This window comes from Hydractinia symbiolongicarpus, chromosome 1, assembly GCF_029227915.1.
Source record: "Hydractinia symbiolongicarpus strain clone_291-10 chromosome 1, HSymV2.1, whole genome shotgun sequence".
Lineage (NCBI taxonomy): Eukaryota > Metazoa > Cnidaria > Hydrozoa > Anthoathecata > Hydractiniidae > Hydractinia > Hydractinia symbiolongicarpus.
The window spans coordinates 16,576,623-16,591,275 of record NC_079875.1 but is presented as its reverse complement, the minus strand read 5'-3'; the positions used below and the strand labels follow the sequence as shown (position 1 = coordinate 16,591,275).

The following is a 14,653-nucleotide window of genomic DNA, read 5'->3' as shown; positions in this document are numbered from 1 at the left end:
AACTTGGTTTAGAACTTAAGAGTTGTTTATAAATTGCCTGAATTAGCTCATCTACAAATAGATTAATATGTGGAATCACGTAGGTATGATTTGAGATTAATACTCACGAATTAGATTCTGTATGTTTTAAAACGGAAATGGTTTCAAAATGGAAAAGAAATGGCAAGAACATGATAGTTATTTGATATAGAGAGACAAACGTTTACAACAACCTTTTTGCAATATTTGATTATTGGCTATTTTCTTTGTGCTTTAGCAAATGGCAAATAATTAGATGCAATTTGTTTTTATTTTTATTGTTGTTGTTGTTGTTGTTGTTCTTATTAACTTTTTGTTTAAGATCTTCATGATAATCGACATTTTGTTGCTAATCTTTTCTTGTTGTTTTCGTGATTTTTTTTTAAAATTAAAAATTAAAAATTCTCCCAGTTGTTTTTTATATTCGACAAGTAATTGCCTAACAATATAGTTCGAAACTACATCTGCATATCAAAATTGGGTACTAATAGAAGTAGCAAAAAGGAAGCAAATAAAGAAGTCATCAGAAGGAAGCTACTGCAGCTATGCTCTTTATAAAGATATCCTAATCAAAACTTGATCTGTAACAATAACCTTATTTGGTCTATGTGTACGCAAATCAAAGGCTGTGCTTAAGTCGCCACTTTTAAGCTAAGGATGGATGGAATATCTCACGGGCCCACAACTAGTCTACGTCTACATTTACATCTTCAAACAAATGTAGGTGTATTAAAAACGTCTCAACTTGTACATGATATGGACAACGACACTGATTTTGAATTGAAGGAAACCAACCAGTATAAAGTAAATAAGATATAAGCACGGCATACGTTGGCACAACAACTTTTTTCTATTTCAACCAATCACAAACCTCATTCAACATCTGAAAAATTTACCAAAGCTAATTGCCTTTTAAGTCGGTTTCAATATGCACAAGGAGTGAGGGTAGGGTATTTATTCACGCATAGTAACTTCAAAGGGACAAACTAGACAGGTAAATAAATCAACATAAAAGGAATCACTCGGTAAAAACATTTTTGTGACGCCGGCAATTTTTTGATGGACGTCATCAATTTTCTAATGACGTCAGCAATTTTTAGTGTGACGTCATTTTTTTCTTGTGTGTTGCAGAACATGCCATCTAGATATGGTTAAGGTAAGCACCAACGTAGTTTTGCAAGCAGTGTCTCTAACAAAAAGACGCGATAAATGTAAGAAAGCCGTTTAACCCACAGTCGGTTTAATTTAATACAGTAAAAGGATAGGACAAAACCGTTGACATAGCAACGGTAACAAATTTATCAACTTTGAGTTAGCGATTACTAAGTCGCGAATTTTGCTGAACGTACATGGCAATATATTTTGTTGTTGTTTTAGCTCAAGTAATCTATTATTTTTTTCTAGAAAAAATATAAATTATACGAATTACAATCAAGTAAAGATATACTAAATGTTATGAACCACAATGGGAAGAAAGAGCTGGAGGCGTGGTGTTCGAAATTATGCTTTTGAATCTGATGACGAAGATGATTATCACTTCCAAAGCAGTGGACCGCCCTGTGAAGAGAGAAATGAAACATCTTTACAGAAGTACTTTGCACCGAGATACAAACAAAAGGTTAGCCATTGTCATATCGTTTCACCAGGCTTATTATTGACATTCTTGTTGCTATTACCAAACGGAGGAAGCCTATTTCATTGGTTATATCTAAATGCAACAGCTATTATGAAGATCGGCAATAGTAATACCCTACACTATTTTAAACGTTCTTTTTGGGCGCTGATAAATTTGTGCTAAGAAACGCACAAAATAACGAAATACGTACAAAGGTCATTAGAGATGTGCGTTGGATCAGAGCTAACGAGTACTGTGTCTATATCTAAGTGCCATAAAGAGTGAACCCCAAAGCAAAACAAGCAATACTCCTACCTAAATACATATTTTGAAGTAGACTCTGAAAAACTCCGTTAGCGTGCGCCACGTAAATCTTAATTCTCTTTACATTAGCATGTCCTGTTTTCCCTGAGAATTTCGAGTCTGAACAAAAGATGTCACATTTGTGAGACATTATTGAAAAAGTTTCCCTTATGGTAGTTTATTAAAACAAGGATTTTGCCTCGGCTTGTTCCAGTTTCTTAGAACAATAACGACTGGTTTGCGAAGACGCGATCTTTAAAGTTTCTTAAATAAAATTTGTCTGTTTTCAGAATCAGAATTATACACATTAAAGAGTCCATATGAGCTACGAGAGTTGTGCAAGCACAGCAGCCACATAAGTAGGCACCCTTCTAAAATATCAATCCTATTCTCGTGCTGAAACGATAAATTTACACTATTATGGTCTCTGACATGACTTGGTCGAGTTTAAACCACAGACTTTTCGAGCTTGAAGCGAACGCTTTAGCATAAGACTGACAGTTGGTAGAATATTAACAATCACTTAAGTGTACTTTTTGCTCCAGTCAGCAATTAACAAACAAGAAAATAAATCTGTCGCTCTTAAGTTTTTTCGAATATTTGCGAAGAAATTTTGAAAAAAAATTGTACTTTCGCAGTTACAGAGGTAGCTAATTTGGGCTAAAGCATATCATAAACAGCAATCTTTCCTCCATCGCACTCTTTGACATGATTGACAGATGGTAGTTTGTTAAACTGTTCTTCTTTTAACGCATTTAGCACTCCATGTAAAGGCCTCCTTTGATAGCAGTCACACTAGCAAGACTAAGACTAGATTATGGCAAGCTTAAGCCATCTTTGAAGTTTGTGCCTGCTGAAAGGTAATTTTTAGTGCAGCTAGATAATCATGTAATAAATACACACTTGGTTTTTTTATTTACTTTTTAAGTAATTAATTATTTCCTTACTCATGCGCCACTGTAAAGAATAATATCTAGAGATCTCTTGCTTAAAAAAAATAACAAAATTACCTTTAATAATCTCTATTTTTTAAGATAATAAAACTAGTTACAAGTAAAGTGTACAAGGCAATAATTTTTACCATCTCTTAAAAATAGAACGTTTTACTTGGAATGAGATAAATTAAATGTGATACTTGTGTTGAAAAATATTATGTAAGTTAAAACAACTGAGTGTTATTTATTTTTGCTTGCGTTATCTAAAGCTATAAACTTATTTTTCACAGTGTGGAGTCTTCACCCAGCCTTTTGTTGTCATTGGTGATATGATAACTCGCAAATTAACGCGATAATTCGCCGCCATCTTTATAGCAATTATATCAAGTTTTTTTTGATAGCTTTTATTGAATTTCCACTTATAACCTAAATTTAATGCTTTTATTAATAGAACCAAGGGGTTTGAATGTGCAACACATCAATTAGTATATCTTCTCCTTGCCTAATTATTCATTCAAAATCACGTAATTGGAAAACATGTTTTGTTCATATCGACGTGTTAACGTATAATTTTTTTATACGTTTTATAGTATCTTATATTGGCTAGTACTTGAGAACATTAAGGAAAGGATATAAGCTTCACATTCTTCGAGAATAATAATAATAATAATATGCTGTAACATAATTTTTTTAAAAATGAAGAGTTTTGTTGGAAAATTTACTTTTAAAAAAAATATGTGTGTGAAAATAAAGGAATGTAATACGTATAAAGACGGCATGGCAAGAAGGGAAAAAGAAGAAAAAGAAGAAGAATATAAAATGAGAAAAAAAAAGCAAATGTCTTTAATAACATTAAGACAAAAGACGTTTACAGTAAAGTTATGAGTAATCTTCTTTTTACGTGACAGTGTTTATAAATTTATAAAATTATGAAAAAGAAATAATAACAAAACGATAGGTTACAAGTAGGTGATATTTCAAAAATAGGAAAGAATAAAAATCATGTAAATTTTGCATATTAAATTGGGCGAAAAAGGGAAGATATAGCTAGATGAAATTTAAACTCGTTGAACGTAAAAGACAATTTCTGAATTCTGTTATTGTTGTAGCCACAACAATAATAAAAGTTGATATCAGTACTAATTGGTACTACGCTGTTTCTGGATTTGACAGTTTCTGGATTTGACAAGGTTTTGACTCATTTCATAAACATATCAGAACTTCAAAGTCTTATTAGACTATGTGTTTATCGCTCGTATACTTCAGCTGCTGTGCTAGTGCATTGAAATGCATTCCTATATAATTGAGTTACATTTTACATTTCACAAGACATTTCAGGAAAACATCAATACATTTCTTTTGTTTACATGCTTTTGTTTTGTTTTTTCTTTCTTCCTTTTGTTTGAAGCTAAATTACATTTATGTAGCTAGTAACCGGTTACTTTGAAGAGTATGTTAAATCCTTATGTTAATATATTAACAAAGTATGTTCAATCCTTATGTTAATCCATTATGTTTTCTCTGTATTCTTTCACGTCAGATAAAGGATAAAGGTTTTTCTTTTAGTTTCCACTAAGGCAATGATACTTAATAGAACTTAGTTTGCAAAACTGTCATTAATGTCAGCACCAATTAGAATTAAACAGGCTATCCTGGATACATACATCTACGTATTTGTGTTTGCTGTAGTCTATGTGATTCCATTATGTGTTTATAGGTTATTACCAGTGACTAGTTATGAAAACTTCTTTCTTAAAAAACTACAACAACATCTGTAATAAAGTTAATCTGCCTTGTACATACAATTACTAATGTCCTTTTCTTTTCGTAAGACATACAAAAAAAATACACACACATACAGATCCATAATGATTATTGTTCAGCACAAAAGCTCCACCTGGACTCAAAACGAAGAGAGAATATACTACGACAGTGAAAACGAAAGATATGTTTCCTATCAAAGTCCACATGAAGAAACACCAAGTAGCTTTGTAAGACAGTTTTTCTCTAATTTTTAATTATGAGAATCTCATTTCCAATAACTTTTAAGTTAGCAGTTGCAGGATATTTTTTGTATATTTTTTGCTGTACTTGATGCCAATTATGGGTCTTATTATTGCTTGATTGTTTGTTTAAATTTTTAAATTGTTTTGTTTTGGGTTTCTCACAAATGCGCGCAAAAGCTGTGCATATATAACATTACATATGTTATATACGCACAGCTTTAGTATTTTTTGCTAACGTTTTAGCCAAGTTGGAAAAATTAAAAACATGCTCAGCTTGAGTTCCTTTTATAAGCTTCCTGAATATAATTTATTCCACAAAATAAGCGTCGTGGTGCTAAATTTAATAATTACGATATGTAGATTTGATAGCTTGCGTGATGTGTGATTTTAGAAGGCATATATGGTGGTGCATGTTTATTTGTGCATATTCTTTCTCTTGCACATGAAAATCTATCCTACGGATATCCATACAGCTTCACATTCAACGGTCTTAATAAATTCTTTCCCACTGCTCAATCATGCCAATCACGTAATTGGCCCAAATTTACCAATAAGATCTTATTATTTTTTGTTTAGTTGTTTGTTTGTTTGTTTATTTACTTATTTATTTTATTTATTTTTTATCAAAAAAATTTTCAATGCAAATATTTAGATACTTACTTTCTGAGGCGTAAGGAAAACGCCACAATTACTTGGGAAAATGCTTATTGAAAAATCTTCGAATTCTTTAATACAATGGGTGGAGCTTCGCGGCTGCATATTTTTAGGCAAATGCAACATTGCAAATTTTTGTCAATGCGGTGTTATGTTGCTAAGACTACGCAGCCTTTTATAAAGCATTTTCAATAGAACAGTTGCTCTTAGAAACGTTGTCTTATTTAGCAGCAATGTGTGCGAAAGAGAATATCCAACTGCACTTTACAGCAAATAAGCGCAATTAAATTGGTGCGAAAAGATGGCGTAAGAAATAAAGTTAAAGTAAGTTTTAATAAGCAGAAGAAATGAAGATTTTATGTTAAAGTCTCTTTTCTGCTTTAAAAAATATTACGTTTTTGCAAAGAAACTGTGAGATTTATGCAAGATTATATAACTATCAGTTCAGTTGAGACAATCATGTGATTAAAAAGCGAAAGCCAAGTTAAAGACTAAAACGGCTTTAAATAACTTCATAATTCAATCTTCCTTTGAGCATGTTATTGAAAATTATAAGAAGGCGATCACAAGGTAGAAATAATGGAATGTAAGTTACTAGATCCAACTAATTCTTACAGCAATCATTCACAACTTGTACAAGAGAAAGATAATACAAAAGAAGAAGTGAAGGAAGATGAAATAACCCTTCAGGAGTTAAATCAGTCAGATTTAACTCGAGAAAAACAACAGCATGAACGTCTTTTAGAAGATATAAACAAAATTGACATTAATGATAAACCGTTGGTAACTACAAGCTTTTTTAACAACATTGGAAAGGACGCCGTGGCAGAATATCTGTCACTGAAGTTTAATCATAACAAAACAGTAAGTAGGTAGCTATAGGTTTGACCTGTCACCTCATCATTAAACCTTTCTATGGTTTAACTTTCAGAATATGAATTCTTCGTTGTTTACAGTAGTCGAACAAATTCGATGAACTTTATTTTGAGTTATCAGGGTTAGTTACTTGTTATATAAGCTAGCAGTCACATCGTCTACAACTGTGCAGAAAAATACTGTCATTTCCTTAGGTGATTTTTCGCGATGTAGAAATTAATATGCATTTTGTGAAGTCATGTCATGTTGACATAATCGCGAATTTTTTATTTTCGCAAATGTACTTTTTCGCATTTTTTTAATTTTTACGATTGTTCATTAAGGTTAGTTAGCCCTGAATTCTTGTATGTGGATTTATTGAAAATGAATAACTTTACAGGTTATACACAAGTTAGGCAACCTCTAAATTCGCCATTTTCGTCTAATCATACGCCCTGCACCACACTATGAATATCCGGTACAACCAACCAGCATATTACGTGCCAATTTAAAATCAATTCATTTATGTCATACTACTCGGATGTTAACATTTGACGGCTGATGGCCTTCTTTTGTAATTTACAAATGACAGCTCCTTTACATTGATGAAACAACATCTTAATCGAAAGTATTGGTAATTTTGAAAAGCATATAGTAAATCTACTAACAAAGAGCTATTTTAGCTCTGATACATTACAGTTCGTAACAATGTGATCATTGGCAACCTTCCACTTTATTTTAAAAGCCAAGAAAATCGACATGTGTGGGATTGCGGAAAGGCTTCTGTTTTTTTTTTTAAAAAAAGAATTTTTCAATGACGAAATAATTTCAATTAATGGAATCACGTTATAACATAATGGAAACAAACAAAACGGATTAAAAAAATAGATTAAAAACTAAAAATTAGAAACTAAATTAGGACTACATACGCCTCACTCTTGTGGTATGTCGCAAGAGGGTAGTATCCTTGCCTCGTCTACTACATGCACTAGGAAGGTATCATCACATCGATAACGCAGTCTGTAGAGCAATCGCCGGGCAGGGAAGAGGTCGAGGTCTTAATCGTTCCATCATCTTTGCAACACTTGGGAAGCTAATGTGCAAGATTTAGTTATAAAAAACAATAGCATTATTTATTCAGTGATATCTGGTTGGTGTGTTATTAGAGAGGTATATCCCAAGGAGTACATACGCCTCACTCTTGTGGTATGTCACAAGGGGGTAGTATCCTTGCCTCGTCTACTACATGCATAAGGAAGGTATCATCAGATCAATAACGCAGTCTGTAGAGCAAAGTCTTAATCGTTCCATCATCTTTGCAACACTTGGGAAGCTAATGTGCATGGTTTAGTTATATAAAACAATACGTGAATTATAAGAAATTGTTAAATTTAGCACGTCTTAAATTTCTATCCTCTCTATAACGTCCTATCGTGTTTTTTTATTCCTATCTGCCTATCCCTATTTTCGTTTTTACATTAAATTTAAATAGATATCTGATCTAATCTGATTATTATTTTTTTCACCATTCTTTATCTTTTTTTTCCTCGCTTTATTTTAGAATACTTATAACATGAATTTATTAAAATCCACAATTTGTTCACAGTTCTCTTGTGCTTTTACAAAAGAATCTAAGCTGGTAACGAATTTGATTTAATTTATCTAAGAGACCATTCACTCCATGACATGATTAGAATATAGATAAATGTGATAATTCTATTTAGCAAGAAAAAAATTGGAGATACATACGTTAGAAAAGGCTTGCTAGTGACTTTTTCTAGGAGCTATAATGTAATAAATAGTTTTTTAACGTATTTAAATTGGCATTATATAGGATCATCAATGTCACCGCGCTGTTGCATAACCACACTAGTGTTCGTAAAGAACTGACTGTAAATGTAAAGTATTTTGATACAATAAGTCCACACTTTTAAGTTTGCAAAATGATGATTTATATATAAAACACAATGCAGAATGAACTTGAACAGGAACAGGAAGAGGAGGAACACGTTAATACCAAAAGTCCTTTTCTTGAAAGAGTAGAAAGCAATCCTCGATTTTTTGAAAGAGTTTATTCATTAGCTAAAATGACAACCGTGGTGGACAGAGCTGCATTTGATAAAAAGAAGCAAAGAGTTCATTGGATATCTAAGGAAAGCAATTTAGATTCTGATGCTATTGGCGATGATAGCATTCCTCAAAATTGCACTGAAAGCGAAGACGACAGTATTAATTTATGCGATGACGCTAATTTAGCATATAAGTTTGCATCCAAGAGATCTTGGAATTGTGATATAAATAACACAATTGAACAGCAACAAACAACATCTTTTTCTAATGATGAAAATTTTTATTACGGAAATGAATTTGTTAAGGATAACACGTGGACAAATATTGGGCTGCAGTGTTACAAGGAAGGCACGTTTTTTGAGGATTTTGATCGTGCTGATAACAAGGTAGCTAGATGATTTCTTTTCTTGCACAATAACAAATGTATTTTGTAAATTTAATTGTAATGTTATTTAGGCATTGAGTACTGACATAATTCTATAGGATAGTTATAAGAATGACTTTTAACTTACGTAAAAAGTAAAATGAACAGTACTTACCAGCACTAATGTGATGCCATTATTTTTTTTTCTTATTCGTGGCTGTTAAGCATAAAGCTACAGTATGCTTAAGTGACTATTTCAAAGTTATACACAATATTTTTTATGAATTTTATGTTCGTATTGACATAAAAGAGGCTTCTAAACGAAAATGCAAGTAATGGTTAAGTCACACTTAAATGTGTCGTTAACTTGAGACTAAAAATTTATTGATGTTATTATTAACAACATTGAATATATATTCTATCAACATATTGCATATAACCGCATGGGAATCCGGGAAAGGTAACCTCCTGGCATTACTCAAAAATGTGCTTAGCTTTGATGATCAGGGTGATGATGCATGCTAAGTAATTCTAGACATATTTAACGCACACTGTCAGTCCCTCCATTTGTATACATTGTAGTAATTAGTAAACTAAATTTTTAAAGATAAAAAGTGTGAGAAAAAGAAAAAAGTGTCTAAGCGTAGACCAGACGACCTCCATACAATTTTTAATTATTAACTTTCTCTTGATGGTGGTGAAAGATTACTTTATTGACTTATTTATCTCTTAATAGTTGTAGGCGTTTGTTGGAGGCGTTGTTAGAAGCAAGTTAGGTGGATAGACTTCTTTTAAACTTCAAACGGTGTAATATTTTGATAAATCTTATTTTGAAGTTTTGTCTCTGTTTGTTGAAGCCATTGACGTTACACATTAATTTCAATTTTCGCGAAACATTACGAAATATGACTTACTAACTCTTTCGCAAAAATTAGTTCTTGAGAAAAATTAATTCTCTTTAGGTATAACTTTTATAATCATGAGTATGTTTTATGATGGCCCCGTGTTTGTATCACTTTATTTCATGTTTGTCCCATGTTTCCGTGTTCTTTTCATTCTTCGTCTTTTTATTTTATTTATATATTTGTTAATTACCGTGTTGAATAATTTATAGTGATTTATGTTTTAACTATGCCTTATGTTTATGTTTTGACTATAAGGTTAAGAAAACTAGTAAAATATATTTTGGACGTTCATCCAAGACATAGTGATGCTTATTCGGCATCTGGAAACGCTTGTTCCGGATTTAGGGACTCTGATTTCGGATTCTGGGACGATTATTCTAGATTGTGGGACTCTTATTACGGATTTAGCAACGCTTATTCGCCTAAAATGAAGATTTTATGTAAGTTAAAATGAATTACCTTCAGGTAGAACAATATTTTCTTAGTCAATGAGCTTAAAGCATTAGCGCTGTACTTCTAGGATTTGATTTTCTTTTTGCATCCTTGTCCTAAAAAATATCTACTGTGCGGTATTTTAGATTTTTTAGGAGAAACATGTGAAAAAAATTCTAGATAGCTTATTCCTTTGATCTTTCTGAGATCATTTCGATGTCTGCGAGTGTGTGTGAGTCATAAATGGTAGATGCTAATAGTACATTCCCGTACATTTTTCTGACAGCTAAATTTCCATTGATTTTGTCACGGGCGTACATCTAGTTATAGATAATTCTCCTTATTATTCTCATTACGCTGTGTTTAACATATATCGACCTTTCGTTTTGTCTTTTGCTTTGGCAAATAAATATTTATTAAATTCCACAATACAGGATTTCTATGTAGCTATTCTTTTTAAATTCAAAAATAGGAATTTTACATAATAAAATACTGCTTTCTATGTATTCTTTACTTATTATAATGTTTGTTTGATTTGTTATTTTTCTCTTTTTTATATTACTTAAAATTCTTTAGAGAGAAACTAAGAAGGATAATAAAGAATGTTGTGGCATAAAAGATTTCTTTGTGATTATCAATACTCTTTTTTGTCGAAATCACGAATTTTATTTAATTCAATGGAAGAGGAGAAAAAAAGGAATTTAGAATTTCAAAGAAAACCTGAGTATAGAACTTTATTTGTGTCTATATTCTTGTCTGTAATGCTCTTTCTATTACTTTTTTGCAAATAAAATGTTTGCTTGTTTATCTGTTTGTTTGTTTGTTTATTTAATCTTTATGTTTTCTTTGTTTGTTTGCTTGTTTGCATATTTTGCGCTTGATTTACCTTTTCCATGTTTTTTCTGACTACACAGTTGAATACGTTTTCCCTTTTTTAAACGTCAGTTTCAAGTAACATAAAAATTGTTGAACAATAATGTACAAGACTCGCACGATAGCCGTACTTACGACGTCAATATAAACACATGTTATGCTTCCATTCGAGATACTCTAAAGCAAATCTTTTAGACATAGAATCTTCTTCTATCTCTACAACAGTTGCACAACAATTATGAACTGTAATTGAAACTAACCATAAGTTTATTACTGTATGCTTTTTTGTGTAAATGTACCGAGCCTTTCATTTAGGTACAAACGTCTGTAATAATTAGTCTGTGAAACCCCCAAATAGCTAGCTATTCGCCTTTCATCAGGTTTTTAGTCAAATGTTTGAAGCAACTCAAGAAGAAAATTTAGGATTTCTACAAAAATGAAAGATTTCCTGATTAAAAGAAGATGAAGCTTACACAAAAATTGTGGCAGTCAGTCGTGAAATGTCATGGAGAGATAGGTTCGTAAGACAAACTGCACATGTCAATTTTAAGAATTTTATGTCGTAAACTGTCTAGCGAAATCCTGACAGTATTTCAGAAGTATTAAACACATAACAATTACCATTGATTATGCAATTTTGTGTGACATTCTATGTTTTACTAAGTAAATAAAATTTACCGCAAAATCTTTTTATAAACAAGGAGTATCTAATCTAAAAGCTAGTTGGTTAGCAGCAAACGCCTGTTTCTCCATGCCCATTGATAATCTTCACAAATTTAAATGTCAAATGACAAGGAGATTAGATTGGCTACCGGACTGATATTAACTAGATATAATAAAAAGTAATTTTCATATAGATTCCTTATATGAAAATATCAAAAGTTTGCAAAAGAATAATTAATAACACGAAACTTAAGCAAATATAAGGTTTAGCGTATAAAAATAAAGGATGGAAATCGAGGAAGGCGCAAGTTTAATTTGCCAAGAACAAGAAGAAGGAAATATTAATTTGAAAGAAATGGCACAGCAAATGGTTCATAAATTATTTTTTGAAGATAAACAGTACAAACAGGTTTGGTTTTTAATTTTTCGTTTTCATTTTCAGCATAATTCTAGTAGAATGAAAGCCATGTCGTGTTTAACTTATTTAACATAATATTTCTGTTTACTATTTTTCTATCTTCTTTAAAAAGACAAAACGTTAAAGTTATTTGCCCAATTTTTGGTTTTAATGATTTGTTCAAAAGATAATTATCCTGAATTATTCTTTTGTTTGTTTGTTTAATTATCTGATACGCGTACTACGAAAAAAAGTTGAATTAAATCCAACTTTTTTCACGTGTCAACATATGTTTGCCACAATATTAAGTTTGTTCAATCAGATCAACTAATTTCGATACTCGTATAATATTTTACTCGTATAATATTTTAAGAAATGCGTCTTTTAATGTAACACAGCGTCGAGAACTTACTAGTCCATATCTCAATTTTAATCAATCAACTTCTCTTTTTCCTCATTTTATCCCAATGTAAATCTTTGGCTGCGTTTAAGAAACGATTTCGATAACACAATAATTGTCGATAACACAATCGTGGTCACAAATTACAAATTACAGTGCGACCTTACAACTTGGCTAAATAACTTCCATGCGTCATGTGCACGGCATTAAGAACGAACAACTTTCATCAACGATCTGTATAACATTAAAACTAGTGCAAGCGGTTGTAAGTGTTGAATAGAATTCCTGTGGAAGGTTTATCATTTCCCGAACATGATAGTTTAGAAGGCAAGAAATGATAAACTTTCCACAGCAATATGAATACTGAATCGGCAGAACATAAGTAACACACGGTTGTAACGTCACATAACTTCCTTTCGTATAGTGTACACGACGCCGCGTTTTCTTGACGTGGGAAAACGACATGACAGCGTCATGCGACACAGCTCTATGCTTGAGATATGACACTATAACGCAATAAAGGCTTAACTTTCCGATATAACACATAACGCCAACTGGCGACATTTAATTCACACACAAAAGTTGCGAAGGAAATATTTTAAAGTTGTAATTGTGTCATATTTAAAACCATACTGCCTCTTTGTACCCAAAAATCAGCTGTGTTAACTTACTAGTTTCGAAATGGGTAACTAAGGCTAACCTGCAGACATTTGCTGTCTGAAAAAGTAATGTCTATGTACATGAGGCAAATCAGTTAAAAAAACTCTTTCTTAGTATTCTAAGTAAAATGCTATGTTTCTGCTTATGAAACATCGCAAAATTGCAATGTTGTTTTAAACAGTAGAAAATCGTATTTTGTGTGTTCAAAAATGTATATTCTGCGACTAGTCGGTGGCCGGTGGAGAAATTCGCGGGTTTGCTCGTCCTTTTAATACCTCATTGCGGTACCATTTTGCGTGAAAGACAAACAGACCTGTACTGGTATTATGATATAGATATTATATTTTAAAATGATTTTACATGAAATAACATTTATATGATAAAAGATTATATCTGTTTCATGTAATTATGACATAGTCTTGGCAAGTCTTTTTTGTTACTAGTACTTTTTTTTGTTAATATGGACTGGGCTTTGCACGATCCAAAATATGAAAACACGATAAAAGACGCATTTTGGTTAAGGTAAGAAATAGCAATGACCTCTTTAAAGAAAGTGTAGAAGTCTTTTTTTGTTTTTTGTTTTTGATTGATTATTTTAATTATTTCGGAAAAACATACCATGGTTTGTGCATCTTTTTTAATGTAATTGCTGTTTCAGACTATAAACAGCTGTTTTGATAGACTCCCACCTTCCGTATCCCACGTTCTATTTGTGGCTTGCTGCGTTAGCGAGTTATGAAAGCGAATATTTGGCAGACATAAAATAGAACAGACAAAAAAAAAAGAAAAAGAGTAACAATAAATAATAAATAGTAGAAAGTATTTTTACTTTTGATGGGGATTAACGCCCTCGCTTATGATTAATAAAATATCTTGTCATATACTTTAGTCGCATTTGGGCTCATTTGTTTATTTCAATCGTTCTACTTATTTTTCTTCATCTTCGTTTTTTCTTTCCTCCCTGTTAGTTTCTACAATCATAATTCCTTAGGTATGGAAAAGTTTTCATTGGGATTCTACTTCGATACATGATAACTCGAACTACAAGCAACTTTACTGCTTTTGAATTTCCCTTGACCGCTGCTAAATTATTCCTCATTAAAATGACTCCATGAGACGATTTTTCAATAACCCCCTCCCTCGCCCCTGCTCTTGATCGAAGTGCAAAAGAAAAATTTAGATCAATCTCTTAAGGTTTTCTACCAAAAAAATTAAATCACCCTCACCTTCTTTCTTCAGTTAGGCACCGACAAGGCACTTTCAAACACATGTTATCTTCAAGACTTTTAAAAAAGTTTGCCAAGTAAAAGTATTTTTATTTTGTTGCCAAATTGTCCAGTTTTTGAATGCGCTGATAACTCAAACATATAATAGTGCAGACTGTTTCCTTGGTCTCATCATGGAGGTGTCTCATGACATATCTGAGTTATAGGCAATATCAAGGTGTCTCGTAAATGTGTATTTTCTGCTCTAGCTAGAATTCCGTTAAAATTAATTTCTATA

At 31.9% G+C, this 14,653-nt stretch overlaps 1 protein-coding gene across 5 annotated transcripts in view; it reads left to right on the top strand.

The window, feature by feature from the left end:
* The first annotated feature begins 1,426 nt into the window (after nucleotides 1-1,426).
* LOC130643369 (sodium channel protein 1 brain-like) overlaps nucleotides 1,427-14,653 on the top strand; it is a 30,294-nt gene continuing 17,067 nt past the window's right edge. Inside the window, exon 1 of one of the 5 annotated variants that reach the window (XM_057449590.1) lies at nucleotides 1,427-1,636. In XM_057449590.1, the coding sequence (XP_057305573.1) occupies nucleotides 1,484-1,636 (153 nt within the window). In that variant the 5' untranslated portion in view covers nucleotides 1,427-1,483. Of the gene's footprint in view, nucleotides 1,637-4,379; nucleotides 4,863-7,889; nucleotides 8,843-11,909; nucleotides 12,103-14,653 lie in introns of those variants that run through there. The other 4 variants (XM_057449589.1, XM_057449587.1, XM_057449588.1 and 1 more) reach the window with 4 other exon arrangements.